Source organism: Mytilus galloprovincialis, chromosome 11, assembly GCF_965363235.1.
Source record: "Mytilus galloprovincialis chromosome 11, xbMytGall1.hap1.1, whole genome shotgun sequence".
Classification (NCBI taxonomy): domain Eukaryota; kingdom Metazoa; phylum Mollusca; class Bivalvia; order Mytilida; family Mytilidae; genus Mytilus; species Mytilus galloprovincialis.
The window spans coordinates 18,966,749-18,993,678 of record NC_134848.1 but is presented as its reverse complement, the minus strand read 5'-3'; the positions used below and the strand labels follow the sequence as shown (position 1 = coordinate 18,993,678).

Genomic DNA, 26,930 nt, shown 5'->3' with positions numbered 1-26,930 from the left:
TCATTTTATTTTCGATCTATGAGTTTGACTGTCCCTCTGGTATCTCCTCGTTTGTTTTCTGTCTGTGCTGCACTCAGTAACACTCACTCTTAACCAGAGAGAGAATATATTTTAACATTCAGTGCTGCATTCAGTAACACTCACTTCAAACAAGAGAGAGAGAATATATTATAACATAGTTACCGTCTTCTCCATCTTTTCCCATCCAGCTGATATCAGCGTCTGATTGGTTGAAATATAAAGTCGATTTACTAGTGAATGTGAAAGGTATTTCCCATTTATATCTAAAAAGAATTGAGCGCAAAGGTTTAGTGAAAGATAGAATAAACATGTAACAACAATTTAGGTATTTACCCAAATTTACCTACATGTAACAACAATTTCATTGAATTTGTATACTTTTCATATGAGTTTCACGTGAATCTCTTGTGTTTCTAAACAATAACACTTATTTTGTAGAAGCATTCGAAATATCCCGACCTTCGTTCCTATTAAAGTAGCTACCTATTGCATTAACTGCTAATTTATCCTTGCATCCATAAACTTCATGAAATATTTGCAACTGAACATGAAGCAACCACAATTCTATGAATCGACTTTAACGTATAACTATTGCAGAGTTGATTTAATAACTTATGAGCATTGGAAATAGTATGCAGTCATTTTTTTACCCCGATTTGCATCATAAGGTTTATTTCAGATAAACAAATAAACTCAGTAAAGGTTCCAGACATGTACAGTTAACGTAAAACAATTACCCAAACGGAGTAGTGATATCCCGGATTCGTATCATTAGATATATATAAGATAAACGAAATAGTGACAACAACTGATGATGTCGCTATACAGTTGACGTAAAACACTTACCCAAACGGAGAAGTATATGTTCCTGGATCTGTAGCATTTCTATCTAGTAAATATCTAGACTGTCTTATTCTTACATTATCTCCTGTTCTCTCCATGAACACAGTTGGAAAATTCATCTGCAGTGTCCAAGTATCCATAATCTGTTTGACATTTTGAACTCTTTCTGGTTTACCATCTGCTATGCTTTGCTGAAATTAAATAACATTAAGCTTTTTTAGGTAACATCCGTGATAAGTATGCATAATCAGAAGTAAGATCCATTACCGTCCTCTGTGATACAATAAGAACTTTTTCATACAATAAGAACTTTTTCGTATTGACTATGATTTATATTTGAAAAAAAAATAAATTACAAATAGTGTTATAAGTGATTTCAACGTGTTATGTAAAATGTATAAGCTCAAATTCTTGGAACAAACGCGGCTTTTAGTGCTGATAAACAAATTTAAATGAGAAAAAATGCAATCTCAACTCGTCTTTCATTTGCTTCTTGTATGCACAAATATATATTTTTTAATTTCATAAGAATCAACCATATTCTAAAACAAATCAAGAATATGCATTTGAAATTCCAGTAATCAAATTATATTTTTTTTTGTCTGATTGACCAGTACCGATATTGAACATAATTATCTTATTTCTATGAAACTTATTAAACGGAACTGACTGAACGTCATTAATTCGTTTTGTAACTAGAAATGTTAAACATTCATACCTCTGATAAAGCTTTCCATAAATCGTCATGAAAGGCAGCTCCGTATGCTTGTTCTTTAAGATATCTCTGTAACAGTTTTAAATATTTTGTTAAGTGTTCACCTATATATTCAATGTTAACAAATGCAAAGTCCTACATTTTAGATTTAATATACGAAACATGACCAATATGTATTTTGTCACAGGATATCATGTTCACCACATTCTGAAAGACTGGATACATTGTAGGTAAACTCACTCTTAAGACATCATTAAGCTTCACCAACATAACGTCATATATGACACAAAAATTGTATTGTGAACAGTTGTTATCCATTTGATTGATGGTTTCGAACTTTTGATGAGAAACTTTCCTTTTTTCATTTTCCTCGGAGTTCAGTATTTTTTGTGACTTTACTTTTTATATATAGCCGAGGGTCACTAGACATTAAAATCGTATTTTCTAAATGTTATTGGAGTATAAACTCGGTCGATTGCCTCAAAAATGACCTTTTTGTTTTTGAGTAAATTACAAGTATAACACACCAATAACCTTTTAAAAAATGATTTTAATTTTTATAATTCTTAACCCAAACATTTACAATTTAAAAAAACAAAATATCGTCGGCTATTTCATGTATTAAATAGCATGAAATGTAAAATGTTATTTCAATTTTCCTTGGAAGTAAGACGCCATATTGAATATCTGAAATCAGCAAATTGAAATTAGGGAGTACAATTAATGACACAACCCTCAGCTTTAGGGTTCTAAAACTTCTCTATAATGTAATGCTTTAATATTTTTGTGCATCAAAAGAGATACGAACGACACAAGAGGGACAGTCAAACTCATAAATCGAAATTAAACTGACAACGCCATGGCTAAAAGTAAAAAAAGACAAACAGACAAACAATAGCACATATAAACACAACATAGAAAACTAAAGAATAGGCAACACGAACCCCACCAAAAACTGGGGGTGATCTCAGGTTCTCCGGAAGGTTTAGTATATCCTGCTGCACATGTGGCACCCGTCGTGTGCTCATGTTATAACAAATCCGGTAAATAGTCTTATTCGGTAGGTCACATTCATGAAAGGGAAGGGAATTGTAGTTACGACGTAAGGAATATATCCGATATGTTTTGTGATTCAACATGTTTATTCAAAGAAAAGTACATATAGTACATATGCATTTGTTTTTTATTCTATTTTGTATGGAACCCCGGTATCCTGTGTTTGTGTTTCGCAAATTACAAGTTCATAGTAACGATACAAAAGTAGTTTCGGCAACATAGTATATAGAAGCATAAAAAGTTATCAAAGGTACCAGGATTATAATTTAATACGCCAGACGCGCTTTTGGTCTACATAAGACTCATCAGTGACGATCATATCTAAAAAGTTATATCGCAAAACAAGTACGAAGAACATTGAGAACCATAATTCCCAAAAGTAGTGCCAAATACGGCTAAGACAGTCCATTCCTGGGATGAGAAAATCCTTAGTTTTTCGGAAAATTCAAATTTTTGTAAACAGGAAATTTATGATAATTACAATATAATTTATATTCATGTCAACACCGAAGTGCTGACTAAACCCAGGAGAATGCCATACGGTCTACCTTAGCCATGTTGAAGAAAAACTATTTGACAAAAATTACATGTACATGCATCGTTAAAATGTTACAAGCGATATACTTATTGACAATAGCTTAAACCTGATTGATTTGTATTGATACACTTTCTAAATGAGTGCGGCATACACATGCACATCCTATCGTTGAAGTTCCTTTGGAGTTGACATACTATCACCCTCTTTCAACAAACTTACTTGAAGTCCCTTTGGAGTTGACACACTATCTCCCTCTTTAAACAAACTTACTTGAAGTCCCTTTGGAGTTTACATACTATCTCCCTCTTTCAACAAACTTACTTGAAGTCCCTTTGGAGTTGACATACTCTTTTAACAAACTTACTTGAAGTCCCTTTGGAGTTGACATACTATCTCTCTCTTTCAACAAACTTACTTGAAGTCCTTTTGGAGTTGACATAATATCTCCCTTTTTCAACAAACTTACTTGAAGTCCCTTTCTAAATGTTTCTTCTCCAAGAAAGAACCTCAGCATTCTTATAACAGTTGCACCCTGAAATAAAGAGTTTGAAAAGCTGTAATGCTAGACATATGAGCTGTAACATATGGTATGCTAGACAGATGATGTTTAATCAAAACCATCCTTTTCCGTACCCTTTTCGCATAAAGTTTAAATGTAGTTTAAAACAATACCTTTCCGCTTAAAACATAAGTTTAAGAGAAACTGGACTTTCCGAATAAACTATAGTTCAACTAGATCCATACCTTTTTGTATGAAATTCCATCAAAGATTTCATTGATTTGACTTGGATGAGCGACTGGTACATAGATAGGATGTGAGGTTACCAAACCATCCAGATTGAAAACGTCCTGTAAATCTTCAACTACGAATTGATCAAACTGTAGAAACAAGAAGTAAGCATTTAAAATGTATACTACAATATATATAATAGTAGCATATAACACTATACGACTGGTTAATTATAATTATTGCACTGTTTACCTTTTAATTTTTTTTTTAAATTTGTTTAGTCCAACGGTTTGTAATCTTTAATTGTGTTTAAGTACACAAATGCTTGGTCTACAAGTTTGATACAATATTTCTATAACAAGTTTAAAAATGAAGTATGTTCAATTCTTTGTGTTCACAATCTATTTTTATAACGTTTGTGTCCTTTTATGGTCCTTTTTTATTATTCATCTACAATATTCATGTATTTAATCAGTTTTGATATAACTAGCTTTTCATCACAATTTTCTTAATAATTGAGTCAATACATGTCAAATACAGCGAATTCAATGTTTCATTCTGGTTTTGTAATTGTTCATAAACGGGATAAAAACAGACTACTTCAAATAAATGTTTGAGTCCTTATTACACATTGATGGCACACAGATAAATTTTCAATTGTTATTTATTTATAGCCTTTATCCAAAACAATAACAGGACAACAAGCCGAGTTTTGTTTTCTTCTCGTTTTCGACTTTACCACTCTGGGTCTAGTAACTACAATAAAATCAGCTAAGATACCAAGATAGGACATTCAAGGTCTAGAACATCGTATCAGCTGGGTTATATACTCTATAGGCAGTGTTGATAAATGTATAATGATAATTCAACTCATTAATTATACAAGGCGTATAATTTTAAAAGCCAGACTCGCATTTTTTAACAAAGATTAAATGATCTGTGATGTTCGACTAAAAAAAACGATAAACAACTCTGAAAGGTTTTACGAATAAAATATATTCCTCTGCTAGAAATCTGTAGTATTTCAAACAAGTTTTGTAAACATTTAGTTTATAAACTTGACACAATCAGATCACGGGAGTCAACAAAGAAGTGCAGAATACTGGGATAATGATTTTATTTTTATTTTCCTACTAAAATAGATTTTCTTGGTGATTTATCAATGTATATATACACATGTTTAACGTATCATCAGCAAATTAATGTATGTATACACATGTTTAACATACCATCAGCCAATCTGGGTGGACGTGATCGACTCCCATGTATTCAACAAAGCTGGCAAATCCTTCATTCAACCATAAATCATCCCACCAAGACGGCGTCACTAAGTTTCCAAACCACTAGAACATAATGTACTGTAACTTGAGATTTTGGTGCGAGCATTTTGTATGGTGAATCCTTCAATAATTTTCAATACTTTTGAATGAAATCACAAATACTAAAGTTTATTGTAACGTTTTCACACCAATACACTAATCGCAGAATTATTTGTATGCTTGAACTGTCGCATTAGGAATAACCATCGATCGGATGAAGTAACTGTGTTGATCTTGAAAGTACTTGTAACTTTGATTTAACAAATAATATTGAAGTCAGATGGTATATCGAAAGAAATAGATAGGAAATAATATCTCAGACTTGTTTTCACTAACACTATAATAGTCCGAAAGTAGCGAAAACTTAATATAATTTAAATATAATTATACTAAAATATTTCCTCAATGAAAAAAAATTTCAGCCATTTTAAGGCATTTAAAATTTAATTGTATGTCCAGCAAGCAATAAACCATACCTAAAATACACGTATATTTGCTTCTATGGTGTTAATATTAAGGAACGCCATACAATACTCACAGAGGTTTGCGTTATTTGTTTGGTTGGTTTTTGCTGGAGAGGAGACGGTATAGCTATGGAAATTGAGTTTTTGACATTATAAAATGTATGTTTTTTTAATAATGTAATTGATGGTATATAACAATGAAAAACAAATCATATTAAAAAGAGATTTATAACCCTTCTCTCCTTTATTTTAAATGATAGTATTCTTTGGTAAGATTTGCATCTTTTTTTCAAAAAAAGACAATTGCAAGATCAAGGAAAATCTGTATATAATTCGTAATCTAACATAAAGATTGTTATTAAGCTTAATAGTATAAATAAATCGCTCGAAAAAATGGTATTGACAATTCACTTAGAAACTCAACATGTGTTTGCGCCTGTCCAAAGTCAGGAGCCTGTGACCTTTGTTAGTCTTGTATTATTTTAATTTTTGTGTCTTGTGTACAATTTGGAAATTAGTATGGCGTTCATCATCACTGAACTAGTATATATTTGTTTAGGGGACAGCTGAAGGACTCCTCCGGGTGCAGGAATTTTTCGCTACATTGAAGACCTGTTGGTGACCTTCTGCTGTTATTTTTTCTATGGTCGTGTTGTTGTCTCTTTGACACATTCCCCATTTCCATTCTCAATTTTATATACCCCAAAATAACTTACAAACGACAAAAATCTAATCAATTATTATGCTGGTTTCTGTTCCTTTATGAATGTTTACCAAAGATGAAAATGTTTTGGTTACCTCGACTACAAAAGTGTCATTACAACATTGCAGTGTTGGGGTTTTTATTTATTCCGTGAAATCACCTTCTAAATTGTAAACGTAAATTTTATCAGCAATCACTTCTAGATATGTGAAAAAGCTTAATCTAGCAAATTTGTAAATCTGATGTGAATGATAGAAAATCCCGAAAGATACAAAAGGATTCAAACATATTAAGTCGTATTCCCCTCGTTGTAGTATTAAACATTACACAAATACTCTGTTTTCCAAACAAAACAAAAAAGTAAATAATTATTTCTTCTTATATCTAAGTTTAATTAAAAAAGGGGTAAGTTAAGATATTAATGTTTGTGTAGGAGTGATAACTTGTACTTTTAAAATATTTATAAAGATGCAGACATCCCACCCTTCAGAACATCTTGACGAGAGGAGATCAATATAACAAGTTTGAAACAATTTAAAATTACTTGATGTGCCAATTCGTGCGAGACGACTACAGCTACCCTTTGTTTGTTTGTCTCTGCTGACTCCATTGGATCATACAACATGGCCGTCTCCCTGTAAATAATTAGTCCCCAGTTCTCCATAGCACCGGCAGCAAAATCCGGTACAGCTATCATGTCTATCAATTATAATATATACATTAAAACAATCAAAATTCAAATGATAATGATTATATACGGAACAATGGAATAAGACTAGATGATTACTATTCTGATTGTAAGCAGGGCGCTTACCACTTACAAGTTCTCTGTAATGGAAACAAAATATAAAAATAAGTCTTTTAAACACACCAAATAAATTGTTTTCAAAGGACACACTTCTTTTTATGAATCTTATTTTTCTGTATTTTTCATGTTTTGGTTTCTTTATTGTTTGCCTGTGAAGTTTGTGTGTTTGGGAATAACGTTGAAAGATATATTGAAAAAAGTAATAGACTATTCCATACTCGAAACGAACGTTAAATTTACTGACCAATATTGTCCGCTAGTATAAACCGACGTTTACTTTATCAGTAATAATTACTGTATTGCTGTCCGTATAGAAGTCTTACGAACTCGTGGTTCATGGAAAATAAACTGTCACTTTTGTTTTTAAAAAATCTGTCTTTATATCAAGTCAATTTGACTGTCCCTCTGGTATCTTTCGTTCCTTTTTTTTCTCAAGTAAGTTATCTTCCAATTATCAAGACGAAATAACTTATATAACAAAAACTATGAAAGAACACATTGACATACATACAGTTGTATTGATAAATTGATAAGTTAATAACATTGAATAATTTCGAACGCAATTCACGGGAATCATATATAATTATAATGAATATTGTACAATGAATATTTATTAGCTGAAGACATAAACTCGCATACCTGATTTCGGTAGAGGGAATGGAATATCAAAGTATTCTTCAAAATAGGTTAAGCATTTGACGCCAACATCTAAAGAGTATGGAGTTTGACCAACCGCCTCCGGACGTGCCCATGCTCTATACTACAAGTATATCGTATGCATGTATATCTTTTAAAGACAAATCCTTCTATTCAGATCTACCAATAATATCTTCTTTATATTTTATTTTTACTTTAGGCTAGGTAAAAGCTTTAAAATAAGCAAATAAAAAAATGGGGTCACCGACCTCGTTTTCGATTTAAAACGCCATCTTTTTCACGGAATTTGGAAATTGGGACTTCTAGTCAATACCAGTGTAAAATTTTTTTTAAAGTCCGTATCCAATAAAAACTTGTCTGTTTTGTTAACCTAGTTGTTAATACAAACTATTTTAATAATATCATCCTTTACTGAATGGAAAATAATAATGATAAGTCGCTATAATAGTTTTCCCGCCTTTTTTTATTGTGAAATACCTATAAAAAAACTAAGTTTTAAAAAAATTGACCAATAATTTCTCCATGAATCTTCAATAGAATATGCGTTGTTTATATGTAAACAAAATAAGGAAATAAAAAGATGGGGTCACCGTAATGGAAAAAGAGATATTTCAAAAAAGGGGTTAGCAATTTGAATTGGCGGGAACACATTGCGCCAATTCTAAAAACAACGTCGAAAGACGTTCCGCCGTTTTAGGCTATATTCTCACAAATTAGAGACAACCCAGTTCTCGTTATTTGCTGTTTTGTTGTTTGTTTGTTTTAAACTACGATAAATTCACAGTAATCTACACATGATAGTACTTAGTTTTCAGTCAGTATCACATACACGTAATATAAATGCGGTGGTTGGAAAACAATGCGTTGTACAAAAGTACACACGAATGCTTCTGTGAACATTTCATTTCAGGTTATTCATAGTGCTTACGTGTTGAACAGAAATTCTTTTTAAAATAGTGAAGACATTTTATATAATATCATTGTTCAATCAAAGTACATCTGAAAGACAAGACAGAATTTTGCTTCCGGTATCATAATTTTTTTTTCGTTTAAGAATGTTGTTCCTTTTTATTTTGATGATAATTACTTATAATCATTAAAAATCTAAGACTCCGTTTCCAATAACAATAAAGATCGATCATTTCTGAGATCGCCGATCTTAAGTATTGCAAAAATGAAAAAGATCGATCTTCAATCGGACGTAAACATTCTATCCCCAGACGTAGTTTTAAAAGATCGATTTTTTATGAACCGATTTTTATTCAAGTGAAAACGCTTTAGATACATCGCGATCGACTTTTCAATCAATCAATCGTTATAAAATTCCAAGTGTTTTATGTAGAAATGAAAATAAATCTGCGCATGGTCAGTTTAAAAATGTTTTCAGTGTTTATTCTCAAATGATTTGACAAAACGTGCCATGGAGATAATAAAAACCAAATTAATATATTCGACGTTTTTTGCGTCATTCTTCTGAAAATATATTAATAAAAAAAGAAAATGTGGTATGATTGCAAATAACACAATGCTCCACAAATGACCAATTGACACTGAAAATTATTAACTATGGGTTACCGTACTGCCTACAACAATGAGCAAATCCCATACCGCATACACAACTATAAAAGGTCCCGAAAGGACAAATGTAACACAATTCAAACTAGAAAATAATAAAAAAAAAAAAATTAATGAAAAACAAATGTGTGACATTTTTGCAAACAACAACCACTTTAAATTACATACTCCTGAGTTGAGACAGGACCCGTTACAGCGCTCGACTGATACCGTTACTTATTCGTTCCTTATACGTTGAAACACATTGCACCTATTACGAAACAAATCTTTTCAATTGTTTTCTTGTCTCTGGTGTTAGCTATAGGTTCTTAAAAGTGAAATATACCTATTAGCGCGTATGTTCCAGTTTTAGCGTTAGACCGATGACCTGCTACTTATTCGCTTACAATATGCTTGTTATAGGTCGCACCTTTTTTGTTCTTGTCTCTGATGCTATATATTGGTTCTAAGAGATAAAATAACCCTATTCTAAGGCGTAAATACTCGTTTCAGTGCTCGACTGATGCCCTGTTACTTATTCGTTCCATATTCTCTTACTATGCGTGTGATATTCGGTGCACCTTTTTAAAACAATATCTTTTCAATTGTATTCATTCAGTATTTTTTTTCTGTAGATAACTCATCTTCAAACGAAATGAGCGTTATAAGTAATTTTTTTCTGACAATTTTTTTTTTAATTACCTATGACATGTTAATCAAATATAATAGTAATAAATGCAGAAGCATATAATTATCTAATGAACCAAATATTTCCTTATTCATTTTTTTACGATTTTTTGTCAACGAAATGGTTAGGCTGATTATTTTAGATATGCAATGTATACTAAATGTAAACGCACAAGTTCTTTTAAAAAGATCGAAAACGCGAGATGCTCTTCAGAGATCGATTTTATTTCAATTCCGTGCAAGTGTTAACGGGGTCTAATTAACACCATTTCTGTTTTGATCACTCATCCTTCGGCATCTATGAATATCGAAATATTCCGTAATGTTGCTAGAAACTCAGTCTAAGTATACTCATACAGCTGTCATACCGTGAGTATGAATAAAACCTAGTCCGACCTCTTTTCTCAAATCTCCTTTTGATTATTTTTTTCCCATATGCATTCCTCTGTAATTCTTCATTCCGACATCTTTTTAACACAGACACGATTATGTTTTTTTAAACAAAAAATGCACACCTTATACATAAATATCAAACAATCGGGACAAACTCGGAATGGTCATATAAAAAAACCTACAATGTTAGAAGATTATATGTTAACTTCTTTAGATGTACTTTGTTTTACATGTATGCGTCATTAGGTTACTGTTTTGTTGGTGTTTATTTGAAATCTAATTATCATATTCATGTAAAAATGTAAGTGCAGTACACATTCAAAATACGTCAGTGCAATTTGCCATATCCATACCTATTGCTAAAGATACAGTGAATTTTGAGGACATGATCAGAAAGATTGATGATTTTCGTACTTTCTTAATGATTTGTAAAATATCGATGCAATTAAGAACCTACAAAAGTCTATACATGTAGAAAATTAAGGAAAAAAGTATTATATTATAATTTGATTGGCTCATCTTGTTGTCGAGTATCCAGATTCTATTTCGTTTCTTTACGGTCATTTTTGTGTATTTTTTGTTGTTAGATTGCTGTATAGTTGACTCTCTTTCCATTCTTATATTTTATCCAATGCTGAACATATCTATTATTTAAAAACAATTTTCATTTTTTTCTCGGCAAATTAACCTATCAAAACGATTGTCACTCTCTCAATCGGCTCAAAGAGGAATAACTCTAATAAACGTTTCCAGTTCGCGGAAACCGCGACGTCATAAACCACTGACGGCATAGTACTGTTGCGCTTGTATATGCGCATAAACAATAGAGGGATTTGTCTTTAAGTTTCTTTGAAAAACATTTTTTCTGTTTTTCATGCATGAAATTTCTATATTTCTTTATACAAGAGTAAATGCGTATACATCAGTTATATTATAATTCCTATACGATTTGCATATCTTCAAATTCCTAAATATGCTTGATCCGCCAAAATTTTTATTCTTGATTTTGCCTTTCATATATATAATCATATAACCGGAGATATTTTCGTTAGCTATAAGAAGACTTTGTCTATTTAACTGTAATGTATTCATGAGCAATACGGATTCAATATCCTGTCTTTAGTTTTCTATGTTGTGTCTTGTGTACTATTGTTTGACTGTTTGTCTTTTTCTTTTTAAAGCCATAGCATTTTGAGTCTATCTTCGATCTATGAGTTTGAATGTTCCTCTGGTAACTTTCGTAATGTAAATGTATGAAGAAAGGTAAATTTGAATACCGATATGTTTCTGTTGAGATATAATGATAAGGATTCATCTGGTCCCAATGCACGTTCAAACTGAATTGATATGAATGACATGTACATATGTCATTTCTATTTGTATCTTTTGTATAAAAAAATAACTAAATGCATTTATAATCCACATGATCATGACAAAACTATGGTTGTATCAACAATATAATGTCGAACTCTTCTTCAGTTAAGTCTTTTAATATACAAAAGGTGCGATCTATTCTTTTTAAATATTCTTTTTTTTCATTGTTTGTATAACAAATGTTTAATGATGTTAGGTGAGGTAAAACAAAATATGTTATTTTATTGACTTTTGAAAATCGGCCGAATTGACTAGTCTTCTTCCTTTATTTACGATACAGCAAACATTTTACCATAAGTTTTACGTAAAAGCTCGCGACTACATTTGTTTTTATATGTGAATGTAATACTTAATAAAATTAAACTGCAATTATATATATGAAATTTAAAAAAAAACCTTACCTCCACGTTATTTTTAGTAGTTTCTACTGTGTATTTGAAATCACATATTATGAAAGCCAATAAATAAGTTGACATCTTTGGTGTAACTTCAAAGGAATCGGCGATCCATCCATTTCCCCTAAAATACAACAAATACTGTTTGCATAAATCATATTGAGGTAAATTAAGTTGACAGGCAGCACAACCGACTAAAACCAATTGTAAATATATCTACAAATAGGCAATTAATGAAACTCATGTTAACTTTGACAATAATTGTGATCCGTTTCCTTATATTTGCCTGTTCAATAGTTAAGAGATGTATTAACAAATCGCAGTCAGGTTGATGACTATTGTTATGTTGAAACGAGACCTCACTGCAGTTTTGTTAAAGCAGAGATACACTTTCATGTTCATGTTGTTGCATAAATCATAAAGAAAGGATAATGTAATATATGAAAAGGAAACATACATATTTTGATGACCGTACTTTGACCTATCATGGTTTACTTTTATAAATTGTGACTTTTCTCATTGGCACTAATACCGCATGTTCTTATATATGTTTACATTTTCTAACCTGGAATTATTACTAGTGATTGGTGTGTTTGACAGTGAAACCATGTGTTGTTTGCGTACAAGTGTAATTTTAAATTTTGCTTTGACTGCCGGCTCATCAAAACATGGAAACGTTTTTCGTGCGTCTGTTGGCTGCATCTGTGTTGTTGCAATATAACTGTCAAATAAACAATCCAACAGTAAATAATCATAATACAAACTGAAAGTAAAATCATAACTTAAGATCAATGAATACATATACCATGAATTCATTATTATTCGTCCGATACCAATTTTCGTGGAGTTCGTGGGAACAGGTGAACCAGGAAATTAAATGTTAAAGGAATAATAGCTTTTCAATTGAATTGTATGCAGACTTCTGCAAAACCACGACATTAAAGATCCACGAACATGTAAGTCTTATATAGACACGATATTTGGTACCCACGAAAATAAATGAATCCACAGTACATGAAAAAAGGAACAATGATTAGAGTATGTTTTGCATACTTCAAAAAGCAACATAACGAATATAATATGTTTCAGTGTGTCATTCCTGCCAAAAAGATTTGCTTTCTCAAAGGTGATTTTCATTTGATCATATTATAGAGACAACGAAACAAGAAATACTTTTCATCTTTCTTTTATGTGAAGACTTCTGATTTCTACTTACATAGTATTATTTCCACTTTTGTATGAACTTTGATAAAACCCAGCCAGATCAGGAAGTAAAGGTCCAGTGAACTCAATGTAAACAGTATAGATCGACCCGACAATAAATTGAGTACTTGTTTTTAAAATCAGGAACTGATTGACAGTGTCAAATTCTATTGTAGGATTTATTATACTCTGTCCAAATGACATTGGTGTTATCGTCACAGAACTTGTCGTAATGTTAAGCTTATTACTATGCAGAACTATTTCATTTGTTGATCTCCTGCATTCCATTTCAATTTTAACTTTTCCTTTAAAATAGAAGTCGGCTGGATTTCTATCATATATAAAAGGTTGAAGTTCTAGATCATATAAAACTGGATATAAATTGAGTGGTAAACGAACACTTCGACTTCCAGGTGGCGTTGTAGTTCCAGCAGTAGTTGTAGGTTTAGGTGTGGTTCTAGGTGGGGACCACATGGGTTGCCGTGGTTCAAAATTACCATATTGTGTCGTTGTTCTGTCTGCAAGTAATCATACATATCTTAAAATCATCTCGTTTTCAAAATGATCACAAAAATACAAAGAAATTCGATAAAAGCTAAGTTCCTGAAAACCATGTATCGTTAATATTTTTTAAGGGTACTGTGCGGTCATTTATAATGAAATTACTACACATTGATATATAGATGATTTAAATTTAATTAGAGAAGAGAAAGTGGTGTGAGGAATATACGCCAATAAGACAAAACAGTAACATAAATAACAAACAAACATCGAGAGGAGTCTCTACAATATGTCTGGCGTTAAATCGTGCCATGTCTAAAAAGATCAAATCTAACAAATATATTTGAATACGAAATTAAGTCAATAGTAATTTAGTGATATTTAACCCTCGTAAATTGTTCAGGAAGCAAAAAATACAGATATAAAAAAAAACCTATGGAATAGCACGAAATTATAAAGAAGCGATGCCGAGTGTTTCAACAGAGCAAACTCCGCCTTATATGATTGCATCATCCGCCATGTGAAATCACATTAATTTTCAATCACTTAAATCATACAACTATACACATCCAAAATTGCAAAAAGATGTCTCTATGGTTTGAGATTCTTACAAATTGTATTGCCCAACCAAATCGTGATGGTGTCTGTTAAACTTATATCGTATTGATATTTGTCGTAAAGCACAAGAATAATTATTGACAAGGTTTCTAATTTTGTACAAGACGATAACCATGTGAGTTGTAACCTGAACGTATGTTACCAATCAAGTTGAATTAAGAGCACATATATATATGTTATCTAAGACCCAACAGCTTATACAGTTTTTAAATTTGTTCAATATGCTGTTTTTACATGTAGTTATTGTAGTATACTAAGTTTTTTTTAATAATAGTTTGTCTTTTTGATAACTTGTGATTTTGAATGCCCCTTTATTATTTTTTGCCGCTCTTTAATTGTGGGGTATAATTTGGAAATTTTAAAAGATTGGATTTATTTTGAATTATTTACTTTAGAAATTTGAATCTGTAACCGATCGAAGGCCAGTTAAGAAATGTTATTCGTATCATGTTTTGTTTAACTTCTGTGTAATAAAAAACAAAGAATTTAGGCGATATGTCCTTTTTTCTATAGATTATTTTTGATAATGATTTTAAAGTTGGGTCAAAAATAAATCTGTTTATTTATTTGTGAAAGAGACTTCTGTATCTTAGTTGTCATATTGTCCATTATCAATGGTATACATTTGTTTAGGGAACATCTCAAGCACGCCTCCGGGTGCGGGATTTTCTTGTTGCATTGGACACCCATTGGTGACCTTCAACTGCTTTATGCTCTTCTGTCAGGTTGTTGTCTCTTTGACGCATTCCCCCTTTCCATTCTCAATTTTAACCTTCATGAATATATATATCAGTAGCATGGGACCCGATACTGTTAGATCAAACCTTGGACATTCTAAGTAGTGTTCTACTCCGATCTTTGTTGACAAGGATTGTTAGTTTTCCTGCTGAATGGTGGTATTTCTTTTAATGTACTTTAAATTCTTGCTCCAATACAGATATTGATGCCATGGTATATTCAATGTCATTTAAATAGAATAAAGAACCAACAACCAACGACCATAAACAAGATATGTATTTTGGAAATTAATATATTAGTGTATATGAACTATATTTCTATTGCAACATAAATAATTATAACATACCTTGTAGGGTATATTCCAAAAACACACATAGGAGTAGTATTTTCATCATCATAATAATAAGCAAACCGCCTCGATGTCCAGCAATATGTAGTTACAGCTGTTCTAAAGCCTATTAATCAAAACCAAATAACAAATTATAATATGCCCATTAGGCCTTTTTTATTATAGAATTATTATTATAAACATACACAAAAGTCATGTATTTGATAACATGCATTAGATACTTATCAACTATTTGTTAGAACAACATCATGTCATATTTTTTAAGTTAATTTTACTTATTTTATGTGATGATAATCGATGAAAATCGAAAACAATTGTTCAATTTTTTTCAAAGCAAAGACGTTGGGGTTTTTCACATTTCAGTCTTGTGTAGCAAAACTCAGTTCAAAAGAAGTCCGAGTCTGATGTCAGTAAAAAAAGAAACAAATGACAATGATAAATAAATTAACAAAGGACATGCCAGCTCCAGACCTCAATTAAACTGATTGAAAGGTCATGTCTTTATAATATAAATATCAAGTATAATCCCCCCGTTAGGGGTTTAGTATTATACCATCATAAAATATATGAGAACATAACCCGTATCATGCCAGCAACTAGTTTTAGAATAAATGTGTTTATTTCCGCTGCAAAGACCCTATAAGTAAAACAATATTAAAGCCAAAATAGGCAATCCCTGATGACCTGACAATAGTATCGTAACTATATCCATTATTAAATAGTTTAACAGAGGTTTTGTTAGAATGCTATAATTTGTTATTTTAAAAAGATGATATACAACGTCAGTACCAACAATCCATACTTCGAGATTATCTTGTATTATTTGTGAAGGTAATACGGAATATTTATCAACAAGGTGTTTGTATCTTCCAATAAACTTTTTTATATAAAGAACGACGAGACGTTATTTGGCATAACCAAGGTTCAAAAAAAGTAAAATCACAAAAATACTGAACTCAGAGGAACATCAATTCTGAAAGTCTATAATCACATTGCAAAATCAAATAATAAAACGCATAAAAAACGAATGGACAAGAACTGTCATATTCCTGACTTGGTACAGGCATTTTCAAATGTAGAAAATGGTGGATTGAACCTGGTTTTATAGCAAGCTAAACCTCTCACTTGTATGACAGTCGCATCAAATTCCATTATATTGTCACCGATGAGTGAACAAATCCACCATTTTCTACCTTTCTTGCAATTAAAATTACCATTATATACTTGACCATGATATCATTTATACAACCTGACTATTTAGTTTAACATTCGTAACCTGCATTTTGAATTGTTATGATAATTCCAAGTCTGCTTGAGATGTATAAGTGTACTGTTACCACGGACTCTACAAAGTGATATGAGAATCTTAAACCTACCTGCACGTTCCTTTGTCAATGAGGAAAAATTGAATATTCAGCCCAATGACACACTATAATGTGACATTTTATACTAATATTATATATAATTTTTGCACATATGTTATATAAAATATTGATAAGTTTTTGGATAAGAAAATTGTTTAGTCACTAAAAAATAATTCAAAAAAACTCAAATCTCTTCCTCATATTGGTATAAATTAACAATTATATGGAAATTTCTTCTTACGTTTCTAATTTTACTCACTAAATATTTCATAATCAAATCAGGCGAAAAAGTGTAACGTTGTTTAATGTAACATGAGAAAAATCATTAAGTATATATCTAATATTAGATTACCATGGGCAATAAAACAGAAATAAGGGATATACCAAAATCATAAATCTATGTATTAGTCAATCTCAGGGTAAAAAAAATACAAATGGAGAAACAAAAAGAATCAGTACACAGCTCAGAAAACCGAAGATTTAGCTACAAATCCCTACTTAAGACACACAAAAAAAACAGCAGGTAGATTTTTGGATTCGTAAAAATACTATTTCTTTAGAAATTCGGATGACATTCCGACTTATGCATGTTCTGCCCCTCTGTATATACAAAATAGGAAATGACCAAATAATATACGATAGTCACTGTAGGTTATATTCGGACCTACTATTAAATAGGTCAAACTACAATAATTTAAAAACAATTTAATTATTTTGAACGAATAATTGCAATTCGGTTAATTTATAAAAATTCTTATCAGCATTGCAATTTTTAACAAAAAAGGTTTTTTTTCATTAATTAAACTTTGACAATCATTTATTCAAATCAAATCAATGTTGTCGACTATTGATTTTTCATAATACCTTGCCCGGTTTTGATACATTTGTTGAAGATGATATTTATATTGGACCGTTTAAAATAATCTTCATGCTTTTTTATTACTAACTATTGATCAATCAAGCCATGTATAAACGCACGTACAAACATCTGGAATGTATTTTATATTGAATCATAACTTTAAAGTGAAAATCATTTACTACATGTGTAAGTATATATTAGTTTCTTCATGCTTACAGTTATTGCATTACAGGATTATTGTTTTATTGATATTTAGAAGAGTATGACAATAGAAGAGAGAGACATTTAAGAAAATTGCATGGTATATGTTTGTACTCAGGGGAAATACATTGAGTATTTAGTTATGGTAGTTTTTAATCATTATCAGAATACTTATTATAATTGTTGCAAGTTACACACTAATGTTTTCGCAATTCACAAAGCTATTGTACACATCCAGAATTTTATTTTCTCATTCCGACATTATTACATCTTTTAATTTAAAATGATTTTATTATGACCAGCATCACAGGTGAAGCAGGTCCTGTCCAACTTTTTCGGAGCACCCGAATCTTTAAAAGCCCAACTTTTCGTACGACATAGGTTTATTTGGAAGTTTATTTAGATAGGTAGGTTAACAGTTATAACATGTTATATGATTTATCAATGAATTAAACCGACACATTTAAAGATGTGCAATCAGAACTTTACACAAACATAAACAACGTGATATAAGACTTACCAACATCCGTCAAATGACATAAGACTTACCAATATCCGTTTCATGACATACCAACATCCGTCACGTGATATAAGACTTACCAACATCCGTCACATGACATAAGACTTACCAATATCCGTCTCATGACATACCAACATCCGTCACGTGATATAAGACTTACCAACATCCGTCACATGACATAAGACTTACCAATATCCGTCTCATGACATACCAACATCCGTCACGTGATATAAGACTTACCAACATCCGACACATAGTGTGTATAAAACCAGATAAAAGCAACTGATGTAATAAATATATGAATTATCTAAGGCTCACAAATCATATGTTATACATACAAAGCATGGCAATCGGCGGAAAATATAGAGTAATTACATACTTTAAGAATAAAAAAGGATAACTAAATAATGACGCTTTTCGCAATAATGATATCATAAATGAATTATCGTGTTGAGTAGAAGTAGTATTATATTTAATTATGATGATAGATAAACGAATGTTATCAAACATTCATTATCTGTTTATGGTTTATGTTAACGTGCAGGTTGGAAATGCCAAACTGATAATGGTTGATAGTTAAATCATGTGGCACTTGAATGCTTGAAAAATTTGTAGATAATAACTTGTAAGGTATACATTTCTAAATGTCGCGCCATTTTAAGTCACAATAATTGTTCGTTGAGAGATGGATAATAAGTTTTTATTAAAGTGTAAAAAATATTACATTGTTAAATTTTGTCTATCTTTTTTAGTACTTTCAGTATTTTCGGCCAAAAACAATCAGAGCCAAACCTTTTACGAATGTCTCACTTTGTACGAAAACTGATTTTTTCCTTACATTGTACATTTGTATATGTAACAAGTAAAATTTTCTTAGTTAACCGTAGAATCGTTATTTCAATAGATTCTGTTAACCATACTTTATTCGATAGAAAAATAACACGAGTATAAAATGAAAATGTAGAATGTGGATCTTGTATTTTATTGGTTCCTTTTCTAAGATCGCAAATAAACTGCCACGAAATTGAATAATGCTGTGCTGTCAAATAATTAATGATGACATCTGAGCTAAGGATTTATTAATCTGGCAAATCAAGACTGTTATTTTCAAGTGAACTCAAGATGAATTTTGTTATACGATTAAGATCCTTAGCATATTTCAAAATGTGTTATGAGTTTGACTCTTCCTCTGGTATCTTTCGTCCCTCTTTTAAGCTTTGCTAAGAAATTTGTAAAGTCTTATAAATCTTTATAATTTGAAACTTTGTTTTACTCTTTTATCGTTTATTATTGACGTCATTTTGTAATTTCAAACCTTCCTCGTATGGTAAATCTTTTTTCTATGTTTTTTGTCTGATGAATTGATAACCATTCTAATATGACGCGCTCCTTTCGATTTGTTAACAACTCCGTGATAAAATTCTCGATATATCTTTACCTAACGCATCTCAGAGATATACATAATAATGGCTGTTACAATGTAATTCCCACTTAAATCCACATGACGTATTGAAACCTATTTGCAAAACCTTTGCGATTTTATTGTTTTAAAAATTGCAATTAAAAAGAAAAAATAAATGTTATTCTTATTCGGATGCATAATAATAAGTAATGCACAAGAGCTCGGAGAAATAAAAAAAAAATAAAGATAAAATAAAATTCCGCAAAAGTCTACTACTGTTTTTGGCGCATTTAAGTTATTTCATAACATGACGTCATACAAATAAAGACGCTAGAGTTTAACACACTGTTACGTGAACCATCGAAATTCGTATAATAATGTTTTACAATTAATTTTTGAGGTAGGTTTTGTTTTGTTTTCTATTCTATTCCATTATTATATAATGATTTCATCAAGTCAACATTGCGGCTCCTTAGTTACGAAATGTGAACTTTGGAATTGAAGGTATCTTACGAGAAAAACATGTAAATTAAAAATGGCAAATGTTGGGTTTGGGAATTAAAAAAATAAACAGATTTTTTTTAGCGGTTATTCACGAAATAATCTATGCAAGCTACATATTTAAAAGAAATGTTTGATCTTTATCTAACAGGGAGTAAACAAGAACAGCTACACACACAGCATAATCACCTTCGATTCAGTTTTTTTAATGACCGTATTTGTCCTATAAGAATCGAAATAATTCATGGAAGCCATAGATTTTTGGAAATTTACACATGCCCTGGGCCGTGATATTTGTTAACTTTTCCCTCGCTAAGGCTCAGAATAAAATTCGAATATCACGGCCCAGGCCATATGTAAATTTTCAACAATCTATGGCTTTCATGAATTATTTCTTAAATATCATTCTGAGTTGAAACACTCTTTGATAAATAATAAAGAGTACGTCCATGAAACGAATCTATTTTAAAGAATTACTTACGGACGGACAGGGGTTACACTTAATGCCTCCTCTAATGTCAGTGGAGGCTTGCAAATAAAATGGTTTTCTAAAACTAACTATATATATATAAAAAAAGAAATTTACCATTTATAAACAACATACTTTATAGGTCCATTTAATACAAATAAAGGTTAATTGAAATTTATCTTCACATATGGTGCATCTTTAAAAACTATTGTAAACATTCAAATAGAAAAAATGATGGGATTGTATGGAAAATACAGTATGGCAATAACTTTAAGGTGGTACCAAATACCTTGACTGAAATTAATTCGGCTCTTTTAATTTTCATAAAATTATGACAAAATATTTTTGTTTGACGCTTCGACAAAAATATCAAAATTTCAAAATACCTGAACAAGACCAACACTAATATTGATCATTGAGAAGCTTCATATTTTCTTAACAAAAGAACGGGATTAAACGTTCAGCTGATTTTAAAGAGTTATTTCCCTGTAGTGTTATGTACCACCGTAATCGAACGTTCTAGCTTAACTTGGTGGTGATACATCTTATGAAGTCTATCTGAGTCTTGCAAATAAATCATCTCAACCCTTGCTTTGGGTCGTCGTAAATTGCAGTAAGGTGAGAAGGTTTTATTTTCCCCTAATGAAGGCCTAAAGGGTTCATTGTGTCTTTGCAATGACGAAAATCAGTAAAAGTGCTGTTTCCTTGATTTGTGTGTTTGCGCTGTGCGTGTACCGAATCTGCATCATGGATGGACACCTCATATCCAAAGAACTTGTATCGAGATAGATTTATTACGAAAAAAAGCTTATTGCATAATATTTGTTATATTTATCATAGTACCAGGTGATCAAGTTGATTCACAAATAGAAACATTTGGAATAGAAAAGTATCTTTATACATTTTGTGCTGAAAACCACTGTGCTGGCTGATGGTTTGATACTATCAATACTATTGTGTAACAAATATTGGTCCTCATTGGCAGATTTGTGGTGTTCAAGAGATCGTTTTGGCTAGAATGAGATTTTTTAACAATTGGTAGCATGTCCCTGAAAGGAGAATAAATAAATGCATAAAACGCACAGTTTTGTTATTCCAGGCTCATTTATGCACCTGTTGATTTAATTATTTTGCCTTTACTTGTTCCCGTGAACTTCACGTGAGGACTGTTTTCCTATGGAAAATATTTTCTATTTCAGATACTATGAAAGGGTAACAGGAGACGACAATTGTATACTTGTATAAAAAGAAAAATATATTTATTTATACGATAGTTGTTTCCTTGCAGAATAGCAAAATTGTCACTAAAGACGTAAATCTATTCAACTTTATACACTGCATCAATTCAAATTGATGTCTGCATTCTGATGAATCTACTCCGTGACATACACGTATGTTTACTCTTGCTCAGAACATTATAATCATTTGCTGCAAGCAAAAGCAGTGATGCAATTGGATTTGTGATGCAAGCCTATACCATGTGACTTTTCAAATAAAAAAAAACACTTTCGTAGGTATAAACAGGATTTATTATCTGTCTAATACCTCCATTATCTTTTTTTTTTAATTTTTATAAATGTTTTTTCTTCGTTGAATAGCAAAAATAGATTTAGTCTTCACAATGCTAAATGTACGTAAATAATGTTTGCCCTTTTATCAAATTAAACCTTTTCCTAACAGAAAATATTATTTTTTTTAAATATGACAAATGCACTTAGCCAATTAACAATACCAGAAAGTCTAATGTAAGGGTAGAAGTACAAAATTTAGGATGAAATGAATGATTATTTAAATCAAGGAAACAAATCATAATGAAAAGGGCCGTGCTCTTAGATTCAAATATTTTGATCAAATTGCTCTGTTTTATTCAAATTTTTATAAATTCTTAAATTTCATTCTATTTTTGGTATTAACAGTATATAACACCCATTGAAGATTATATTGTGATGCAAGCCTATACCTTGTGATTATATTGTGATGCAAGCCTATACCATGTGACTTTTCAAATATATATCAGCATGCTTTCAAACCTGTTTCTCCATCGCAGTTTTGCTATGATCACACTACATCAAGCGTGAATAGACAAATATGCAGTAGAAATAAGAAATGCAACAAAAACAACTGGAATAACCAACAGATTGATTAACTGATATTGTAACGTCACTTCTAACACTATCGGCTAATTCGTTCCGTTCAGTTTTCATTGTCAGAGGAATCTGTAAAACCGGGAGGAAAACAGAAATTCGGCAGGAAAACTAGCTTTCTTTATCCTTTACAATTGGAATCGAAAGCACATACTATGTGCTTGGTTTGAACTGTACTTCAGTCAGTTTTGGCAGTCTCGTGGTACATTAGTTAAGATCACTCAGCCACCAACTTGACCAAGGACCTTGAAGACATCCAGAGGTCAATATACATTCATCAACAAAAGACAGGTGAATATACAATTATATTCCCCAAACACTTCTGAAATCAACCAATTCGAATTTGTGACGACATTATTTGTAAAGTAAATTGCTGTCATGAGAACAATTACTAGATATGATGCAATGTGATTTCATTGTGTTTAATGTGTACTTAGAAAAAGACGCGTGATAGTCAACGTACAAGGCTTATTCCTTTGGAGTAATGCGATTCCTCATTTTGTTTGTTATTTTGATTTGTATTCTTTAACCGATTTATAAGATTTGAAAAACGGTAGGCTACTGTTGCTTGATTATAAGTATAATAAAGTCATCATATATACCAAAATTTAAATTATGGACGGAAGATGCGCGTATTGTCAAGAAAAACTCATCCGTGAAGCTCGAATAACAAGAGGCTCTCAAGAGCCTGAATCGCTCACCTGGTAAACAATGCCTTATTGAACATATTGAACCATGCCAGGCAAACATGTATTCGTCTGAAAATTTCAGGACTGATAGATCTTGACCTAATGAACATTTTTACCCCATGTCAGATTTGCTCTAAATGCTTTCGTTTTTGAGATATAAGCCAAAAACTGCATTTGACCCCTATGTTCTACTTAAAGTAAGGGCGGCCATGTTTTTTGACGGATCAAAAATCGAAGCACACACTTTGTGCAGGATAATCTAAGGAACTATCATGCTAAGTTTCATCCAAATCCATTCAGTAGTTTCAGAGGAGAAGATTTTTTAAAGTTAGCAAATATGATGAACAAATTGTGAAAAAATGTCATTAAAGGACATTTACCCCTTAAGGGGTCAATTGACAATTTTGGTCATATTAACCTATTTGTAGATCTTACTTTGCTGATCATTTTTGCTGTTTACAGTTTATTTTCATCTATAATAATATTCAAGATAATGACCAAAAACTGCAAAATTTCCTTAAAATTACCAATTAAGTGGCAGCAACCCAACAATGGTTTGTTTGATTCATCTGAAAATTTCTGGGCTGATAGATCTTGACCTAATGAACATTTTTACCCATGTCAGATTTGCTCTAAATGCTTCCGTTTTTGAGATATAAGCCAAAAACTGCATTTGACCCCTATGTTCTATTTTAAGTAACGGCGGCCATGTTTTTTGACGGATCAAAAATCGAAGCACACACTTTGTGCAGGATAATCTAAGGAACAATCGTTTTAAGTTTCATTCAAATCTATTTAGTAGTTTCAGAGGAGAAGATGTTTGAAAAATTGTTAACGACGACAGACGACGACGACGACGGACGGCAAGTGATGAGAAAAGCTCACATGGCCTTTTAGGCCAGGTGAGCTAAAAAAGTTAAATAAGCCAAATAAAGAACAAAGGAGACGAGCATTGAGAATCAACATTCCGAGAGGATTTTGAAAAATAAAACTAAGTAAGGTATGTATTCCTGGCTAACCATAATGTGCAAATGCAATGTTATTTTTCAAAGATAATAGGAAACTGTCATGACTGTTCGACTTTTTAAATTGTCTATTACAACATTTTGACTGGAAGAAATGTCAACGTTTCAAGAAAAAACGCATTTTCTACAAATACGATGTAAGTTTTATTGTCTTATGATTATTGCAAAGATGAACAGTTATAACTGGGATAGAAAAAGAAAGTATACATTATACATGTTATAGTAATACACATATTATTGAAATATTTCAAATTAATAAACAAGCAAAATTAAAATGCTAATATATTTACTATATTTTTAAGATTTGATTAAGACAATGAACTTCAATCATAAACACTTACATATCATACCAATAGCACATTCATTCTAAGTGTTAATTTATTCAACAAAGATTGATACTTGCATATTTCTGGTTTGATTATAATGTAGGTTATAGCTCTATCGTACAAGTGCTGAGTGTTATTACTTAACATCAATTGAAGTTTAAAATTGATTGCATCTGCAACCTGAATGCAAGTCCAGTTCAACAGGATAATTTGATTTTGAACAATATTAGTGTAATTGCAATATCATTGAATAAAACACACTTTAAAAATGTCTAAAACATAAGGTTTAAATAGATTAAAGTAAATATCACCAATTCAAAATAACGTGGTTGTATAACGGAGCCCTTAATCCCATAAGGAAAGTCAAATAATTCATTTATACTGCTTGTATGTCGTTTTGTCGGTGCCAATATGAAAATAAACGGATAATTTTTCATACACATGATACAGATCATTATTGTTAAAAGAAAAATGAAAAGTGGTTTCTCTTGAATATATACTTGATAAATTTATATGACATAGGCAATTTGCAATAATTATAACCTGTCTCTATTATTCGGTCAAATATATACTAATGAAGGCGTGCAAATGCTTTACATTTACAAGTATATTACTTTCACATGCATAAATATAACTTCGTAAGTAAAAAATGCTCTTATTATCTTCTAATATTATCACATGATATGCTTAAATGCTTAAATGCGTTAAAGCAAACTATAATATATCGTATACGAGATACAAATTAAATGAAGGAAATTCCATATATTACATGTTTTGTACACATTATTATGTTTTTGTGGTTTTTGAATAATCAATTAGTAGTTTGGCACTAAAACCATACTATTTATCAATAAAATAAATGTGAGAGTTTTAATATAAATATATGGTATCAACGTTTTTTAGAAGACGGTAGCATGAAGTTACAAAAATGCGAAAGTCATGTAGAGAACCAGGAAAGTATTAAGCGTCCTTACATATATTGTATCGCATTCTGTTAAAAATAATACAGATTACAAAAATTAAGTACAAATTATAATGCGTATATCATTATAAAGAGTTCACAATATATAATATTATAAAAATAATAGTTATTCTCTTATGGTTGGGGCCTGTTATCTAACTCCCACGTGAATAGATATTTTTCGTATCACACCGTACGGAGTGTGATATGAAAAAGTGATATCAAAATTACGTTAATTTGATTGGCTTATCTCGTAAATTTCCAATATTTTCATTGGCCGTTGATCAGGTCATCATTCACTGGAAAAGGTCATGACGGGACTACTTTTTTTCTTGACAACTGATTGTTTACTTCCGGTTTTCGCAAAGCTTCAAATACAATACAGTTATCTCTGTTCATAATTAAATTTCAATCACAATTTCAGTGTAAAATCTTCATTAAAGAAAATTTCGCGAAAAGATGTTATCTTCTTTGGTCCCTACAACACGTGACGTCATAGGTATGCTTCCGGTGTCATACATAAACACCGGGCATTTTCTGGCTTCTGTGCCGCTTCAGAATGTAATAAAATTTGATAAAAAGAAGATTTTAAGGCGCAACAAGTGAGTTATTTGTTAATTATTGTAGAAATAACGTGTCAATACACTTGTTACAAATTAGATAACAGGCCCCAACCATAAGAGAAAGATCAGTACGCGTTGTAAAGAAAAACGGCCGTAGCAACACAACTCGCAACAAATAGGCCACGCACATACAACTTTTTGCCATAAGAGAAATAGGTTTAACAACTTGTAAGAATTAGA

The 26,930-nt window shown here is 31.2% G+C and overlaps 1 protein-coding gene across 2 annotated transcripts in view; it reads right to left on the bottom strand.

The window, feature by feature from the left end:
- Positions 1-18,902, bottom strand: part of LOC143051802 (aminopeptidase N-like) — a 29,950-nt gene extending 11,048 nt beyond the window's left edge. Inside the window, exons 1-13 of one of the 2 annotated variants that reach the window (XM_076224741.1) lie at positions 18,851-18,902; positions 15,664-15,772; positions 13,474-13,978; positions 12,823-12,978; positions 12,264-12,381; positions 7,837-7,957; positions 6,934-7,088; positions 5,133-5,246; positions 3,918-4,052; positions 3,640-3,705; positions 1,583-1,648; positions 868-1,055; positions 184-284 (exon numbers count right to left, since the gene is read on the bottom strand). In XM_076224741.1, coding sequence (XP_076080856.1) covers positions 184-284; positions 868-1,055; positions 1,583-1,648; positions 3,640-3,705; positions 3,918-4,052; positions 5,133-5,246; positions 6,934-7,088; positions 7,837-7,957; positions 12,264-12,381; positions 12,823-12,978; positions 13,474-13,978; positions 15,664-15,715 — 1,777 coding nt within the window. In that variant the 5' untranslated portion in view covers positions 15,716-15,772; positions 18,851-18,902. Of the gene's footprint in view, positions 1-183; positions 285-867; positions 1,056-1,582; positions 1,649-3,639; positions 3,706-3,917; positions 4,053-5,132; positions 5,247-6,933; positions 7,089-7,836; positions 7,958-12,263; positions 12,382-12,822; positions 12,979-13,473; positions 13,979-15,663; positions 15,773-18,719; positions 18,780-18,850 lie in introns of those variants that run through there. The other variant, XM_076224740.1, reaches the window with a different exon arrangement.
- Between the last annotated feature and the right edge of the window lie 8,028 nt (positions 18,903-26,930).